General features: G+C 40.6%; 1 protein-coding gene across 3 annotated transcripts in view; it reads left to right on the top strand.

Annotated features, from left to right (window-relative positions):
- NVL (nuclear VCP like) overlaps positions 1–19,758 on the top strand; it is a 212,584-nt gene that overhangs the window by 88,874 nt on the left and 103,952 nt on the right. For all 3 annotated transcript variants that reach the window (XM_033936124.1, XM_033936126.1, XM_033936127.1), the window contains 2 exons: positions 7,744–7,820; positions 16,536–16,670. In XM_033936124.1, the coding sequence (XP_033792015.1) occupies positions 7,744–7,820; positions 16,536–16,670 (212 nt within the window). The remainder of the gene's footprint in view (positions 1–7,743; positions 7,821–16,535; positions 16,671–19,758) is intronic.

The following is a 19,758-nucleotide window of genomic DNA, read 5'->3' as shown; positions in this document are numbered from 1 at the left end:
AGGAAGGCCGCCGCAGCCTCGCCGCTAGGTAGGGGGACAACAATCGCGCTTATGCTCAAGCCGCCGCCACGACTCCTCTCTCGAACCGCACCAGGATCGAGAGAGGAGCTGCGGCGGGGGCTTGAGCATAAGCGCCATTGTTGTCCCCCTACCTAGCTGCGAGGCTGCGGCGGCCTTCCTCACCCGGCTCACATTTAATCCAAGTAAACAACCGGGGCTGCCTAAAGAAACCAGTGCTTGGCCCGCCAAACAATTCCTGCCGTTGCCGAAATTTGCCCCACCGTTCCTTCCCTTCCTCCATCAGGTCAGTTCAGCTCCGTCTATGTTAAAAGCAGCTGCTTTGAAATTGGAGCCCTGCCGCCACCGTAACACGTTCCCTCTGCCGCGGTCCCATATGTCAGAGAAGGGGCGGGACCAAGGCAGAGGGGAACGTGCTACGGCAGTGGCAGGCCTCCGATTTCGACGCGGCTCCTTTTAACATTGGTGGATTCACTGCACCTCATGGAGGGAGGGAAGGAAAGGTGGTTGGGCGCTGTTGAGCCCCTCTTTGCCCTCAGACCCTCTCCTAACTGCTCCCTCCTGTCTAATGACCAGACAACAAAAGGTAAGAAAAATAATTTTATTTTCTGTTTTGTGATTACAATATGTCAGATTTGAAATGTGTTTTGAGGGAGGCTGCCGCCGCGGCTTTGGACAGAGGGGTACCATTTTCGTGGGAGCAGGCCTTCAGAGAGGCTTGGGACGCGGGGATGGATGCGGAAGGGGCTGCCACTTCGAAGGGCTTTGGTGGGGGAGCCAGCCAGACCGCGAGTGTGGGGACGTTGTAAGCACGGATTGGTCAAGGAGCCGCCGCTTCCGAGGCTTTGAAATTGCTCTCCCACCGTCACTCCCTCCCGCCCCGGCTCTGCCCCTGCCCAGGTTCAAAAGCAGGAGAGGCGGTCATCTAGCACCCGTTAATCTAACGGGCTTAAACACTAGTGTATAAATAAATTACTAATACAGTACTGAATTTGTTGAGCTTTGGAGCTCCTTATTTGTTAGTGCTAGTTGCACATGGGTTGGTTCATGGATACATGCTAATTATTATTCTTTTTCATAAGTAACAGAACAGAAAAGTATGGTATCTCTGGGGAAGTTCCCCATGCCACTCCTTCTCCCTTCTGTTATAGTAGAGGTTAATTGCTTTGGTACAAACTGAAGAGGACATTATACTCCACTGGTGAAGGAGGAGGAGCAGAAAGATGTGATTGACACCATTCTGCAAACAGTTCACGAGCACGAATTGATCACTTAAAATACAAACTCCTGTGTGTATTAACAGAAAAAAGATTATCTAGGTAAGAACCTAATCTTTCATTAATTTCTTCAGTGCATGCTGTTGTTGCTGCCGTTGCTGCTGTTATAAACTTATTGTCTATTCTTCCAAATGCTCAAAGCAGGTTACAATACATAGATAATATCGTTCTAGAACAGGGATATCCATCCTCGATCCTCAAGTGCTGAAATCCAGTCAGGTTTTCAGGATTTCCCTAATAAATATGCGAGAGATCTATATGCATGAACTGCCTTTGTTGTATGCAAATAGATCTTATGAATATTAATTGTGGAAATCCTAAAATCTGACCTGATGAGGTCAATAGTCACCCCTCTCCTAGAAACTAAGCAACTTTAAAATACAATATAAAAAGCAAATATTTGCAAAAAATACTACCTGTTTGCTGCTACTTAGAGAAAAGGGAAGAATTTTAAGCACTGTCCTATTGTTTAGTTTCATTTGTGGTGATTCAGATTTTTATTGCACTTTCCTAAAAAAGTGATGAGAAGTACAGGCATCACACAGACTCCCTACTTACTCAGCTTGTTGTCCTAGTTACATATAAGGAGTTAATATAATATACATAAGAGAACATGGGGAAGGTTCTGTTCTGACATTGCAAAGAACTGTCATTAAATTATAGTGATACTCTGCATATGCTAACCGTGGGAAACCATTTCCGTGTCATTCTTTAAGGAGAGCGGGAAGAATCAGAGTATGAATGGGCACTAGTGCTGCCCGATTCAGGAAAAAAAATTTCGATTCAGCCTATCAATTCGATTTTCCTGCCCAATTGGGTGGTTTTTTCAAACATCCTGATGGGTTTATTTTATAACTTCTTCATCCCCTTTGCCCTCTCCTACCCACACTGGCGCTGTGGTGTAAAGAAAATTGAAAAAAAATATTTTTCCTCTCCCTGTTAAATCCTAGCTCACGTTTGTGGTCTAACACCAGCTCTGGAAGGATACACATTTCAAATCTGACATACTGTAATCACAAAACAGAAAATAAAATTATTTTTCCTACCTTTTGCTGTCTGGTCTTTTTCAAATCATGTTGGTCCCAGGCTCTGGTTGTCTTTTGATCAGGCTCTCCTTTCTCAGTGCTAACCATCCATCTTCCATCTCTGTCCTCCCCTTCTGTTTCCCTTTCCTCCTCTGGAGGTCTGGCATCTTTCCTTTATTTCATCTCCATCCCCCCGCAGCTGCAGCGATGGACCCATCCACAGATCCACTATCTCTCCTTTTCTCAACTACCCTTTCATCCAGCATCCGCTCAAACTCAGGGGCGGGAAATTTTATGGCGACACCAGGAAATATTTCTTCACCGAGAGAGTGGTTGATCCTTGGAACGAGCTCCCGGTGCAGGTGATCGAGGCAAACAGCGTGCAAGAATTGAAGAGCAAATGGGTTGCCCATGTGGGATCCCTTAGAGGGTTAAGCCAAGGGAACCTGTCACCAGGAGTGGGATCCCTAGGATAGTAGACTTGGGGGTGGGTCAGTAGAGTGGGCAGACCTGATGGGCTATGGCCCTTATCTGCCGTCATCTTCTATGTTTCTATCCCTATTCTCCTTTCAAGTAAGGTCCCCCTTGTGTCCCTGTTCCTATGCTCCCTCCATGCCCAGGATCTTATCTCTGTTTCATGTCTCTCCCCATATCCATCTTCTTCTTTCTCTCTTCCTTACCTCCTGTATTCCCTTCCCCAGGTACAGGCTTTCTCCTACTATCTCTCCTGCCATCTTTCACCCTGTCCACCTACTTTGGAGCAGTATCTGTCCCTTCCCCTTGTGGTCTTGCATTTCTCTCTCCATTAATCCAGCACCTATCCTCTGCTTTCCTCCCCCTTTTTTTGGTTTGGTCTCTCTCTTCCCTTCACTTCACCCTAGGTCTGGCATCTTCCCTCCCCTCTCTTACTCCTTCCTCCTCCTCCCTCTGTACAGGCCTGCCTCCCTGCCACGAAGGCACTTGCCTCCTCCTCCCTTTGCACAGGCCTGCCTCCCTGCCACAAAGGCCTGCTCCCCCCCCACCACGAAGGCACTCTTCCTCCTCCTCCCCGCTGCGAAGGCCTGCTCCTCCCACAAGTCTGCATGTTCCCCCAGCTTCCCCGCTTTTACCTTAAGCAGCTAATACAGTAGCCTGTAGGATCGCTGGTGCTATAGAAATCCCTGCAGCTGCCCGTCATCCTCAGCGGTACGTTCTCTCTGCCGCGATCCTGCCCCTGACGTCAGAGCAGCTGCAGGGATCACTATAGCACCTGTCCATGCCACAATGCTGCCCTTGCCCATGCCGCTGAGGATGACGGGCAGCTGCAGGGATCACTATAGCACCAACGATCCTGCAGGCTGCCACATTAGCTTAAGGTAAGAGTGGGGAAGCTGGGGGAACATGCAGGCCTTTCTGACTGGCCCTCCCCCCTCAAGCAAGAGCGGTAGCGGATGGCCAGCAAGAGGCAGCGCTGCCGCTCCTGCTTTAGGAAGGCACAGGGGGAAGGATCAATCATCGAATCGGGAGGCCGATTTTTTTTTTTTTAATTGAATCGATTCGAATCGATTCAACTGATTTGAATCGGTGAATCGGGCAGCACTAATGGGCACAGCCAATGACCCTGAAATCTTGTATTGAAGAATGCTGGTGTAGAAGGACTGAGGTTGAGATAGACACTAAAGAATGACACTAGATAGTTTCCCACGGTTATCCACGGGGATAGGGACATTCTCTAGACATAGTACTGACTTCCTCACCCAGGAGTACTCTAATGGTTAGTACAGCAGACTGTGATCCTGGAGAACTGGGTACCAATTCCCAAGTGAGTATAAGCCCTCAGGTAAGTGAATCATCACTAAATACCTCTTCAAAAATATGAAAAGGGAGCATTGTCTGGAAAGCAGTATATACTAATACTCGAAGTATGGGAAACAAGGCTCTGGATCTAGAGCTGTTATGGAAGAGGCTGAGTTAAATTTAGTGGCAATCATAGAAAACCATGATTGGGATATAATTATACCGGGCTATAATTGTTCAGGAAAGACAGGGTAGGAAGAAAAGGAAGCGGAGTAGCGTTATATGTTAAAGATCATATTAAAGCCACACAATTGCAAGATCTGCTGGATAAGGAAGAGGCACTGTGGGTCAAACTAGAAAGAGGGAATGGAAAATGTATTTACAGTGGTGTGATATACAGGCCTTCATGGACAGAAGAAATGAACAGAGATTTAATAGCAGACATTCAGAATATAGCTGTAAAAGGGGGAGTGTTACTAATAGGTGATTTTAACATGCCTGATATTGATTGGGGTATCCCTATTGCAGGGTTTTCTAGAAGTAGGACGATTCTGTACAAAGAGAACTGTCCACTTTTTCTGTCTGTGAAGGAGATGTGTAAATGACACCAATGTAAATATATTTACCATTCCTTCTTTCCAAATTGATCCACAGTGCCTCTTTCTTGCCGTGCAGATCCTGCAATTGTGTGGTTTTAATATGATCTTTAACATGTAGTGCTACCCCCCTCCCCATTTCTTCCTACCCTGTCTTTTCTAAACAGATTATAGCCTGGTATAACTACATCCCAGTCATGGTTCTCTATGAACCACATCTCCATGATCACTACTATATCCAACTCATCTTATTCCATCACAGCTTTCCAGAATATTGTTTCCAATACTTCGAGAATTAGTATATACTGCATTCCAGACACTGCCCCCTTTCCCCATCTGTGTAGAGGTATTCAGTGATTTACTTACCTGAGGGCTTATACTCACCTGGGGGTTTGATCACCCTGCCCCATCACTTCTTTATTTTTTATTTATTTTTTTACTATTCACTGGCTTTATTGTGTACAACTAGTAGTACTTACTATTTCTTTTTCTTTGTTTTTAACATTTTTTATTGATTTTTTCTTCATATAACAACAAGTGTGTCATAAAGATTCATACAGTTACTTTAAGTATACACTTGATATCTCCATAACATATTGTACATATAACATATCTTATATAATCCTTACTATAATTTTAGACATCATATAAAATTTTAATAATTTTATCAATTATTGTTCAATTATGAATCCCTTTCCCTCCCCTTAATTTGTTAGTTGCACACAATATAACAACTATTATAATAATTTATTTATAATTTATGATAAAGAGAATAAACCTACCCCCCCTCCTTTATCAAGTATCTTATTATGGGAAAAATTATATCAATCATTACAAAAATCTGTTAATGGTCCCCAAATCTTCTTAAACTTATCGATATAATACCCATCACTTCTAATTTAAAGCTCTCTTCAGTAGATTAGCTAGCCTGCTGCCAAAGACACTTCTTCCCTTCTTTGATAAACGTATACCATCCTTGCTCTGCAGCCCTTGGAAAATCATCCCATGGGCCAGGAAGCTAAAACGCTCTCGACCATATACTATCCACATAGCCACGCATTCATCTCCAGGATGCGTGCTTTTCTGATCTGGCCCTTACCCTCGACAGGGAGGATGGACGAGAATACCACATATTCATCTGACTGCACACCCAGGCCACCTAATTTAGGGACTACTAATAATTTTCTTTCATTCTCTTCCTTTGAGAGTAAAAAAATCTTAGTAAATCAGACTTGTAGAGATTGCTTGGCTGATGTATATTTGTTTCATGCTTCTGACAAATCCTTCCATACATCAGACCCATCAAGTCTTTTCCTTTTTTTAAGAGCTCCATTCCTTTCCTCTTGCCATTATACAGCTTCCTTTCAGAACAGGCTCTATAGTGAAAAATCCATCTGATACTGGAGTGCAAAAGCACCATTAGGGCCCAATCTTTCTCTCATATGCAAACTTGAAAAGTAGAATTTAGTTATGGTGGGTTGCATGATTACATTTGGGATTTTTCTTTCACAACATGACCTAAATTCATCTTCCATTAAGTAGTGATAGGTTTCAAGTGACTCATTTTCTTAGTATTTTTGGGTTAAGGGAGGGATTCGAGTCCAAACACATGCAGCAGCAGTTTTTAGAAAAAGTGTTTTGAAGCTCTCTACAAATATACTTTGATCAAAGGGTCTGAGCTTTCACCCTTACTATGTAAAGGTTTATTAAAGCATGACCACTGGGGAAAACTAAATCATGGGAATTTCTGAGAGGTTCTACAGTTTGTGGAATCCTCCCTGCCTCCTTTAGATTAAGGGGGTCTTTACTAACAGTACATGTTATCTGCAGCAAGGTCCATAGGAATAAAATGGGCCCTGTAGCAGATAACATGCACTAATCATTAGTAAAAGATTTCTTAGTCTGTCCATTGGAGTAGATGTCCTACAGCCTGATCCAGAATATTAACTGTGAGCAGACAAGAGGGAATATTTTAGTGAAAAACAGTACACAAATCTAGCAAATTCAGAAGACGGAGGAAAGATTGAAACATGCTGCATTGGTGACATAATTCTGCCGGATCTAGGATGATTCAGCACGGCTGTTTCAGCTAGCTCGGTTCAGCATGGCTGTTTAACCATGGCCGTTGTAATGGCAAGCGCTTATCTTGCTGAAGCTGCAAGGTTTGAAAGAGAGGGGGGGACTAGTTCCTCTCACCTCTTTGGTGCTTCTTTCCTTTCCCTTCACCCACCCATGATCATCTTCTCCTGCATCCACATCATCCGGTAGCTTCAAGATTTGAAAGAAGGGAAGCATAGCCCCCCTCTCTCCGCCACCGGTGCTTCTTTCTGTTGCTTTCATCCACTTGTCTTCTTTTCCTGCCTCCATATCATCTGGTGACTTTGAGGTTTGAATGGGGGGGAGGCATCATCACAGATCAATCAGGCTCATCTTAAGGTTTTCCATTATATTGGAACAGAAAAGTTGGACCTATATCGATATCTCAGGAGTCAACTCCTATCCTTCATTCAATGTTCATGTCCTCAGTTCTTAATCTTGTTGTAAACCGCATTGAATCTTAGCTGAAATTTGCGGTATAGAAGAAAAATATATGGTATGGTAAGACATCTGGGGTAAAAGGTTGACTTTGAGAGGGCGTCTTAATATTAAAAGATGAAACAGCCTGCGCTGAAAGGGCCGTGATGAAATAGCTGGGATGAACTGTCCCTTGCTAAAACGACTGCTCTGAAAGGGCCGTGCTGAATCGTCCCATTCTCGTTCTGCCAGTGTGCCCCTAGTTTAGGATTTGCCTCATTTTAGAAATTCATTGAATTTGTCTTGTATGAGCTCCAAAATATGTTTCTCTTGGCGTTAACAACAACATCAGTGCAGTGAGTGAGTTATTTTTCCCTGGACTGCTGTAATAAAGATGTTGCATCTTTTAGTTATGTTTCCTGTTGAGGGAAGAGAGGCATCCTACAGAGCTCTAAGCCACTGTTCATTTTATGTGGCACATAATATTGATAGTGCCAATATTTGTTCCTTTATGGCTATATCCTGCTTTGTTTTCAGGTAAAACTCAAGCCACTGAGCTGCAGCACTCCTCTGTGAGGTTTGCGGATGTTGGTGGCAATGATGACACATTGAAGGTAAGTGTCTTACTGGTATAATATCCCCTGTCAGTGCACACTTAAGAGCCACAGTCATCAGTTATTGGAGCTTGGCTGCTTGAGCCACATTAGTCTCTTACTCCATTCCTCCTCTTTTCTTCCTCTCCCCACTCAGCTCAGTGCTGTTTTTCCTGGATTGCTTGGATCTCAAATGGCAGATAACGTTTAATGTGAACAAGTGCAATGTGATGCATATGGGAAAGAGGAACCCAAACTATAGCTATGTGATGCTGGGCTCTGTGTTAGGAGTCACTGCCCAGGAAAAGGAAAAGGTGTCATTATTGAGGATACGTTGAAACCCTCAGCTGGATTTATAAACAAGAAACCAAAAACTGGGCTTAGGGACATTTGGAGTATTGAGATTAAGCACCAAATTCCTGCATCTCAATGGCCACAAATCTGGACTTGGAGGATGAGATGTACAATGTCAGCATCTATGAGACAAACTTGGTTTTTTCTGTTACATAGAGCATTATAGATCCCTGTTCGGTTACAAAAGTTGGATAGCTCTAAATCTAATAAATGTTGGCATTGTCATCTCGATCATTTATTGTTCTACTGTCCATTTATTTTGCCTTTTTGGAAATCAATATGGGGCCAAATAAATTGCTTATTAGAAAATCCAGTGGCATTATCCTATGATACTGTGCTTTTTGGCATGTCAATGAGAGCAAAAAGTCAATTATCTAAGAACAACAGGCTTTTATTAATAATGACAGGAGTTGCCATACAACAAATTACGAGCAATTGGAAGAATTGGAATTCGTTGTGTCATGTGTATAAAATGGAAAGAATATTAGCCATTCAGAAAGAAAATTTTAAGAAATTTCAGGAGATTTGGGAGTCATTAGCAAAATACTGTAATGTTTAATTAATATTTTTCCCTATGTTATGCACATCCGGAAGGGAGGAGGATGGGAGTCTGTTAGATTTATATATTTAGATATATTGGGGTTCATTATAGAAATTTCATGTGATTGCATTATGATGGTTCAAGAGGGGGAGGTCTAATTCTGTAATAGATATTAATGGAATATTAAGTGTGTTATTGATGTATAAAATGTGGTATTTATTGTTACACTTACTGTAAGTTTTGAAAATAATAAAGATTTGGAAAAAAAAAGAAACCCTCAGCTCAATGTGCGGTGGCTGCTAAGAAAGTAAATACAATGTTAGGAATTATCAGGAAAGGCATGAAAAACAAAGATGAAAATATTATAGAGTCCTTGTATCACTCTGATACGGTCACACCTTGAATACTGTGTGCAGTTCTGGTCACCATATTTCAAAAAAGATATGTAGAAAGATTTATGGTCCACTAATCAGTTACATAAACAAATACGTGCCTGTTAGTTTCTAGGGAAGACCATAATATCTCATCCAGGTTCAGCTTTCTTGCCTATTTACATGACCAGACCAAGGCTAATGAGAAATACTTTTATTATGAAAATAGAAAAATATAATTCACAAGCCAGCAGCAATATCTAAATATTGTTCACAAAATATCCGATTACATATATGAAACTCAGTACATAATTATCACAACCCACTTGATATATAACTAAGTAAAACTAATTCTTACACACACTAAACAATTCCTTATAATAATCCCTGATTAGCAGCAATCTATTACAGTTATCACCAAAAGTAGCTTTACAAGCCTTATCCTATATCACAATCGGATGCACTTATCTAACCCCAGCTGATAAGATAATAAGTTCCTTATCTCACCATCCAATTAGGCCTTGACACAAAATCAGATGAAATGGAAGACGTCTCCTCAGCTTAGCAGATATAGAAATCCTTTGGTTATAGGAACAAGTGTTCATCAGCTACTGGTGCAGCTATAATTTAGGTTGGCAGCAAGGTTTCCTTGATGCGATAGAATTCAGATCTGTTTAAGGTCCGATTCACTCTCTCAGACAGAGAGTCACACGAGGTAACTGTTCAGGTCTTAATTATTATAAAAGAGGTGCGTGGAGAATACCTGTGATGAGATGCGAGTTCACCCACAGACTAATTATATTAGCACCTTTTTTTGGATCTCGTCAGATGACTTCCTTGGACCAATCCAGAAACAGAACTTAGATGAATAGCCTTTCTGTGTAAAGTGTCATATAGGAGACACAGGCGCTTTTCGATAGATAAGCACAGCATAGGAGTATAACTCCCCCAAGATTCACACAGTCTAAGCATGAAGGCATAGATGGATGTCCTTGACTAGAATACAATTCTGGTACATACCCAGAATGCATCAGGCAGAAACAGCAAAGATGTTTTCTTCTTTCTCTTCTTGCAAGGTTCATGCTGGAAAGATTTCTTGCAGACAATGGTTCAGGCTTGATGATGTCAGAGAGGCCTAACCTTCAGGTGCAAATAAGGAAGCATCCCTACAGATATAGTGAAATTAGAAAGGGTGCAGAATAAAGGCTAAAGCGGTATCTATTCATTACAATAATTTATCAAAGGCCCCCAAATCTCCTTAAATTTATTATAATTTCTTTTTTGTTTAGCTATTGTTCTTTCCATTCAATAAATGTGACAAAGTGAGTTCCACCAAAAACTATAATTAAGTCTACTCCAATTCTTCCAGTTATTTGTGATATGTTGTATAGCGACTCCTGTCATAATCAATAAAAGCCTATTGTTTTTAGATGAAATTTGGCTCATTGCTCTCATTGACATTCCAAATAAAATTGTGTCATACGATAATGCCACAGGATTTTCCAATAAACAATTTATTTGACCCCCATATTGATTTCCAAAAGGCCATAATTAATGGACAATAGAACAGTAAGTGATCTAAAGTTCCTGGCTCAAGATAACAATGCCAGCATCTATTTGACTTAGAGCTGTCTAATTTTTGTAAACAAACTGGGGTCCCAAATGCTCTGTGTAACAAAAAGAACAAAGTTTGTCTCATAGATCTCATCCTCCAAGACCAAATTCGTGGCCATTGAGATGCAGAAATTTGATGCTTAATCTCAATGCTCCAAATGAGACCAATTTTTGGTTTTTTTATTCATAAATCCAGATATCAATTTATATCACTGTGCGGCCTGGTGTCCCAGGAAGTCCGCCTGAAAGCATAAGAACTCTAAACTATATTGATTATTAAGGTTTTTCCATTCAGGGAATCCCTCCTGAATAGCCTGCTTCAGTTGCAACCATCTAAAGCTTTGTGACTTATTAAGACCATATTTATGTTGCAACTGTGAAAAATCAAGCAGTTTACCATTTGAAATAACATCATCTAAAATCAGTATACCTGCAATAATCCAATGCTTCCATACGACTTTAAATCCGCCAATTTGAATCCTGGAGTTTAGCCATATAGTATGATTTGTTGACTTATGTATTGGAATAGATGTTAAATTACTGACAAATCGTAATGTTTTCCTTGTATTCATTAATGTTCTATTCTCTTTATACACTCTAGGCATTTTGATACTAAGAACATGACAAAAACGTAAAGGAAACATGAGTCGCCATTCCAACCATAACCAGTCTGGGGTATCTTCCATGAGCTCTGGGAGGACCCATTAAATACCCTGGCGCAAAATATAGGCTTCATGATACCTATAAAAATTTGGAAAATTTACCCCACCCTCTGTAATTGGTTTTGTAAAGATACTAAAGCAATTTTAGGCATTTTACCCAGCCAAACAAATTTTGTAAGAATACGATTTAATTTTTTATAAAAGGACCCTTTAAAAAAAAACAACTGGTATCATACTCATTTGATAACAAACCACAGGCAATATCATCATTTTGATAGTTTGAACTCTCTCCCACAAAGAAAGATGTAAAGGATTCCATTGCTCGCACATTTCTGTATGGAAGGAAGATGGATTAAAATATTTAGGTATTTGGATAAAAAATACGCTGGAAGACACAATGAGAGAATGAAAAATTTTTATTAAAGAAGGTAACTAAGTAGTAGATTTAAAACAAACTGGAGAAAATATTTCTTCAAACAGCATGTAATTTAAATCTGGAATTCATTGCCGGAGAATGTGGTAAAATCAGTTAGCTTAGCGGGGTTTAAAAAAGGTTTGGATAATTTCCTAAAAGAGAAGCCCATAAGCCATTATTGAGATGGATTGGGGAAATCCACTGCTTATTCCTAGGATAAGCAGCATAGAATCTACTTGGGATCTAGCTAGGTACTTGGGACCTGGGTTGGCCTCTGTTAGAAACAGGATATTGGGCTTGTGGATCTTCAGTCTGTCCCAGTATGGCAATTCTTATGTTCTTATGTGAGGTGCTTTGATGTGGAAGCCTGTAGGAGTAAGCCTTTCCCGATGTATACACATCTTAAAGAAAAAAAATCTCTTCATTAGTCTTGCAGACTGGTTTAAAAATGTATTTGTAAACACAGGGCGATAGGAGACATTTTATATAGTTGCATAATTTATTAATCACCTTTTCATTTAGAGATTACCCAAGGCAGTTTACAATGGATTGAATAGTAATCAATAGTGCTGCCCAATTCAGGAAAAAAAATTTCAATTCAATTCGGCCTGTTGAATCGAATTTTCGATTCGATTTTCCTGCCCAATTGGGTGTTTTACATCCTGATGGGTTTATTTTATAGCCTCTTCACCCCTTTTATAGACTCTTCACCCCCTTTGCCCTCTCCTACCCACACTGGTGCTGTGGTACCAACAAAAAAGATTTTTCCTCTCTCTGTTAAATCTTAGCTCACATTCACAGCCTAACACCAACTCTGGCAGGATACACATTTCAAATCTGACATGTTGTAATCACAAAACAGAATATAAAATTATTTTTCTACCTTTTGCTGTCTGGTCATTATTCAAATCATGTTGGTCCCAGACTCTGGTTGTCTTTTGATAACTCGCTTGCCAGGGACTACTTCTTTTCCGTGCTAATCACCCATCTCTGTCCTCCCCTTCCGTTTCCCTTCCCTCTCCTCCCCCAAACAGACCAAAAGAACTGCTGAGCAAGCTGTGTTCTTATGCCACTCAGCAAGCATCGAACATAAACATCCCCAACCCCACCCAGCCTCCCCCAGAATCCACCTACAGGGAAATACTTTTAAAACCAATAGGAGGAAATATTTTTTTCACTCAGAGAATAGTTAAGCTCTGGAACACATTGCCAGGGGTTGTGGTAAGAGCAGTTAACATAGCTGCTTTTAAGAAAGGTTTGGACAATTTCCTGGAGGAAAAGTCCATAGTCTGTAATTGAGACAGACATGGGGGAAGCCACTGCTTGTCCTGGATCAATAGCATGAAATGTTGGTACTCTTTGGAGGGTTTTCCAGGTACTAGTGACTTCCTACAAAATCGCGAATACTTGGTCAAAAGGCAAGAATCATACTCCAACCCTTGGAAGGAATTCTGTGGCGTCCCACAAGGCTCCCCATTATCCGCAGTCATATTCAATTTATTCATGAGCTTGCTGGGACACATCAAAATGGAAGCTGAAACTGTACTATCTTATACTGATGACATTCTCCTCCTCATCCCCATAACCAAAAACTATCCTAATATTGTTGAAAAAAATCTCAAAACAATTTAGATAAAATTCAAACCTGGGCAATGAACAACAAGCTGAAATTGAATGCCACTAAGACCAAAGCCATTGGTTTCCACAGCACACAACAGAATGTAATTTCTAACCTCACTCATAAGAACATAAGAATTGCCGCTGCTGGGTCAGACTAGTGGTCCATCATGCCCAGCAGTCCGCTCACGCGGCAGCCCTCTGGTCAAAGACCAGCGCCCTAAATGAGACTAGCCCTACCTGCATACGTTCCAGTTCAGCAGAAACTTGTCTAACTTTGTCTTGAATCTCTGGAAGGTGTGTTCCCCTATGACAGACTCCAGAAGAGCTTTCCAGTTTTCTACCAATCTCTCAGTGAAGAAGAACTTCCTTACGTTCGTACAGAATCTATCCCCTTTCAATTTTAGAGAGTGCCCTCTCGTTCTCCCTACTTTGGAGAGGGTGAACAACCTGTCCTTATCTACTAAGTCTATTCCCTTCAGTACCTTGAATGTTTTGATCATGTCCCCTCTCGATCTCCTCTGTTCGAGGGAGAAGAGGCCCAGTTTCTCTAATCTTTCGCTGTACGGCAACTCCTCCAGCCCCTTAACCATCTTAGTCACTCTTTTCTGGACCCTTTCGAGTAGTACCATGTCCTTTTTAATGTACGGTGGCCAGTGCTGGACGCAGTACTGCAGGTGAGGGTGCACCATGGTCCAGTACAGCGGCATGATAACCTTCTCCGATCTGTTCGTGATCCCCTTCTTTATCATTCCTAGCATTCTGTTCGCAATTGTGCGCACGGCTTCATCGACTTGTCGATCAGAACTCCCAAGTCTCTTTCCTGGGAGGTCTCTCCAAGTACCGCCCCAGATATCCTGTATCCGTGCATGAGATTTTTGTTACCGACATGCATCACTTTACACTTATCCACGTTGAATCTCATCTGCCATGTTGATGCCCATTCTCGAGCCTTACTATGTCACGTTACAGATCTTCACAATCTCCCAGGCATCACTCTCATCATGGAAAAATCCACCAAGGTACTAGACTGCATCTTAGATGACACTCTTACATTGGAACCACAAATTTCTAACCTTCGGAAAAAGACCATCTACACTATGCGTCAACTGCGACTCACAAGACCATACTTCCACCCACACCATTTTGCTCTGATCGTTCAGATGATGGTCCTACCTCAAATGGACTATTGCAACTTCGCCTATCTTGGCATCAACACCACTCTCATCCACAAACTGCAACTCATCCAGAACACAGCCGTTAGACTAATCTACAAATTAAAGAAATTTGATTTAATCACAACCTTCATCAGACAACTACATTGGCTCCCAATTTCATCCCGGATAATTTTCAAATCGTCATGTATCCTACACCAGATTCAATACAGAAACTCAGCAGCTCCTCTCATTTAAGAACATAAGAAGTTGCCTCCACTGGGTAAGACCAGAGGTCCATCGCGCCCAGCGGTCCACTCCCGCAGCTTCCCATCAGGCCTATTCTCTACTGATTGGTCGACATCAAAAAGAATCCTTAACAGAATCTAACAAAACCTGCCATCCACAAAATACCTCCACTGCAAACAAATTTTCCACTCTATGCTAACTTATCTGGGTGTAAAAACCTGGAATGATCTACCAGAAACCATCAGGAAAGAAACAAACTACACTACATTCAGAAAAAACCTGAAGACTCACTTCTTTGACAATTAACTGTCTTCATATCTAAATAGCACCCCCTACTTCTCTCAAATCAAGCAGCATTATGGGGCAAAGATCTGGAACAATTGCTCATGCATACTACTTATGGGGAATTTAGGAAACACCTAAAAACATACCTGTTCCTGAAGTATTTAGGCAGCTAACCTGTACAATCCTACTCCACAATAACTGATCTCTAGCGTTGTTAATAATTAGCTTCTAACCTTGTTAATTCTAATTAATTTGTAACATCTTTTAACCATTGTAAATCGCATAGAACTTCACGGTCCATTCTTTTTCCTTATGTGATAATATGTAAAAATGGGGGGGAGGTGGGGGGGTTAGGATATTCTAAATAAATATCTGTATATTTTAAATGATTAATACATATAAGAAATATAATATGTATGTATGTATGGTGGAAGGGGGAGGGGGGTAAAAATATTGGAAATATCTGGTTATGGAATTTCAAGTGAGAATGTAATATGATGAATTATATTTACTGTACACTTGATGTATATGATAAAATGAATAAAGAGTTGAAAAAAAAAAAACTTCACGGTCCTGTGGTATATAAACTGTTATTATTATTACTATTACTTCTAGGTCCCTCTTGCTTCTCCATACTCCCTCCCCTACTACTCTCTCCCTTTGATCTGTCGCCTTGAGCCTGTATAGGTATGTGCAACTCACAAATGGAAGATTAGATTAGATCGTGAAAACAGGCTACTGGGCTAGATGGGACCATTGGTCTGACCCAGTAAGGCTATTCTTATGTTCTTATGCTATACAGTGCTCCCCCAATCATTTGCGGTTGGTGATTCGCAGTCCCGGTCATTTGCGGTATTTTCTGACCGCAGCTCCTGATTGGTGAGGCCCGACTTTAGGGCAGGAGGAGGTGGTCAAAGCATACCGCGCGTGATTTCCTTCACTCACTGGCGCTCCGGCTGCTCTCTCCTGCCTCTCCGGCTGCCCTCTCCTGTCTCCCCCGCTAAAAAACATATTTGGGGTTTTTCAACATTCGCGGGGGTTCCTGGAACAGAACCCCCACGAATATCGGGGGTCTACTGTAGTGATGGTTCTTCCTGTAGATGAAGAGCTCACTCTAATCTAATCCTTCATTTTATATACTTCATCATTCCTGCAAAAGAAGACTCGATATGGTTTATATTAAGACTTTGCACAGTATATTAATTAAAAAAAAAAAACTTATCTGAAATAGCAGAAAACAAGAAAGTCTTTAATCTAGCCCCATCATCTGTACAAACTTAGCTGTTTTAAAATGTATAGGATTTTTACTGCCTTGTCATAAGCCAGCTACATGTTTCTAACTCCTAATATTTCTATTTCTCTACTTCACTGGGCTGATGCTTCCTCAAGAATTTTCAATAAGAGTAAATTAGTTTGAAGTTTGTATGTTGTATTTCTTTTGGCTATTAGAGTTGAAGCTATTTGTTCCTTGCAGGAAGTGTGTAAGCTGCTAATCCATATGCGACACCCGGAGGTATACCAGCACCTGGGCGTGGTTCCCCCCCGAGGCTTCCTTTTACATGGTCCCCCAGGATGTGGGAAGACCCTGCTGGCACAGGCAATCGCTGGGGTAAGAGCATGCCAATGACTTTTCCATTCTTTCTCTGAGCTGCTGCAGTAAGGTAGCCATTAACATGGGATCATTTGGATTTATTTAGGACATAAATATTCACGTCTAGTATTCAGGGGTTTCAAATAGATGGGATTTCTAGGATTTCCCTAATATATGGGGTTGCTATTCAGCTGGCGGCAGTCTATATTTTCCTGACTACCAGTGGCTTTATTCCTGAATATTTAATGCTGGGCCATATCCAGGTACTGCCACTGAATATTTGGGCATACACAGTTTAAGTTCAAGTTTCAAGTTTATTAGAGACTTGATATACTGCCCTTTAAGGAACACATCTTAGTGGTTTACAAACAATACATAATAGGTTAAGTAAAAGAAATAGAGAACCGGGGGGGGGGGGGTGGAAGAAAATTGAAAGTACAATGAGAGATAGGAAAGGAGGGATAAAAGTTGGGGATTATACTATACTCTGCAGATTGATGGTAGAAAAGTGAGCAAACTGAAATTAAGAAGGAAAGTGACCTAGTCATAGGCAGTTAAAACATAGCAGGTTAAGTGCAGTATTCAGCATTTAACTAAGATGAACCACATAAAGATAGGACTTTGTTTTTAATTTGGTCCTATTTATGTGGTTATCTTAGCTGGTTCAGGGCTGAATATTGGCACTTAACTGGCTAAGTGCCAACTCTACCCCCAGAATACCTATAAAGTAGTTGGTTTCGGCTTAGAGGCTGACTGGGCATATTCGGTGGTTAAGTGCCACTAATATGCATGGTTAGCCCCAAACAAGCGATTTAAACAGTCATGATCTGTTTCTGGCTGTTTAATTCGCTTTGATATCAACCCTTATATGATTTATGTATAGTGGCGATGGTTGCCGTGAGGAAAAAAGACATTGAAAATGGGTTGACTGTTTGGTGGAGGAGGGATCCCTATGAATGGTGTGGTTGATCAAGCAGAAGTACATTTGCATGTCCCATGAATGAGTTACCTTCTCTCTTTCTTTCTCCCCTTCATTACTCATTGCCTAGCATCTCCATTTCTCTTCCTTCTTTCCTGTCACATGGTTCTTTTATCACCTCTTTCCCCATCCAATGTTTTTCTCCTCTTTCCAGCCAATGACCCACCTCTCCTAATTGGTAGCAGCAATACAAGAAATAGTAAGCTAAGATATTGACTCTTTGTGTTTCAAAGGTCATGATGATCCCAGTTCCTCTGATTCAGAAATGAGGTGTCAGAGGGAGTAGGATGAATAGGATCTTTGAGATGCACATGGACACAAGACTCTGGCTTACTGTTTCTTTTTTTACTGCCAAAGGATAGGCAAGATAGGATGGTGGCAGGAGAGAGAAAGAAGGAAAATATTGGATAGGAGTGGGATTTCTGGAAGCTGTAGGGGAGATCCTGCCTCTTCTATAAGGGAAAAAGATGTAGATTGCATACAGGAGCAGTAGGCCAGGTAAAGGATTTCATTGGCTAGAAAAGCCCACGTGTTGAATGCTAAACACACCTGCATTAGTGTAATAGTATCCTGAAAACCAGACCATGTAATGAATCTCGAGTATCACTTATTTGGCACTTTTCATTTACCCAAGATGTCGGTATACTTTGTATTTTTTTTTTCCAATTCTTTATTCATTTTTTTTCATCTTCCATCAAGTGTAAAATATTAAATCAATTAATTCATACACATCACTTGAAATTCTTTCTATTATCATCTGAAGTACATAAATTATCCCCCTCCCCCACCCACCCTATTCACAGATATTATAATAAAAAGTTAACATATATATGCTATCTTCATAATTATTGATTAAACCTATATTATAACTATAACCCCCCCTCCCATAATTATAATTATACTTTCAATGTAAAAAGGCGTCTAATCGTTACAATAAGTAGTCAGTGGCCCCAAAATCTTCTTAAAGTTATTATAATTCCTTTTTTGTATAGCAATTATCTTTTCCATTTTATATATATGACACAATGAATTCCACCAGAAGGTGTAATTAAGTCTTGTGTAGTTTTTCCAATTTTTGGTGATATGCTGAATGGCGACTCCTGTCATTATCAATAAAAGTTTATTATTATTTGATGAAATTTGACTCTTTATTCTCATTGACGTTCCAAACGAACCAAACATGACTTATAATACTTTCCGCAAATCGATCAAAACCACCCTATTCGCTAAATTCATTGGCTAAAACGGTCCCCTCCCCACTAAGACCCCTCTCACGGATGTTCTAAATCTTTCAGACACTCATTACCCTTAGATCTCCAATTAATATGTAAGTTACCATTTAGACTATTGTACTGCATCTAGACTCTTTATTCGGTACTGTATTTAAACTTATTGTATGTTTTGAATTTGGACTCACTCTACTGTATTATATGTGGATTTACTGTATTGTATTAGTATTGTACTGTACTTGTTATTCGCTGAATGTCCAGCCTTCTTACAATGTAAACCGCCTAGAAGTCGCCTGACTATGGCGGTATAGAAAAATAAAGTTATTATTATTATTATGTTATTAAATAGGATTGTATCATATGATAGAGCTACATAGTTTTCCAATAAAGAATTAATTTGTGACCAAACTGATTTCCAAAAGGCCATGATTCAGGGACAATAGAATATTAAATGATCCAAAGTCCCTGCTTCCAGATTACAATGCCAGCATCTATTAGACTTAGAGCTATCCAACTTTTGCAATCTAACTGGGATCTAAAATGCTCTATGTAACAAAAAGAACCAAGTTTGTCTCATAGATGCAGACACTGTACATCTCATTCTCCAAGACCAAATTCGTGGCCATTGAGACGCAGAAATTTGATGCTTAATCTCAATGCTCCAAATGTCTCTAAGACCATTCTTTGATTTTTTTTATTCATAAATCCAGATATTAATTTATACCACTGTGCGGCTTGGTGACACAAGAAATCCGCCTGAAAGCATAAGAATTCCAGACTATACGGATTGTTAAGATTTTTCCATTCAGGGAACCCCTCCTGAATAGCCTGCTTCAGTTGCAACCATTTAAAACTTTGTGACTTGTTAAGACCATATTTATGCTGCAACTGCGAAAAA

Source organism: Geotrypetes seraphini, chromosome 3 (genome assembly GCF_902459505.1).
Source record: "Geotrypetes seraphini chromosome 3, aGeoSer1.1, whole genome shotgun sequence".
NCBI lineage: Eukaryota > Metazoa > Chordata > Amphibia > Gymnophiona > Dermophiidae > Geotrypetes > Geotrypetes seraphini.
This window is presented reverse-complemented; position numbering and strand designations above follow the sequence as displayed.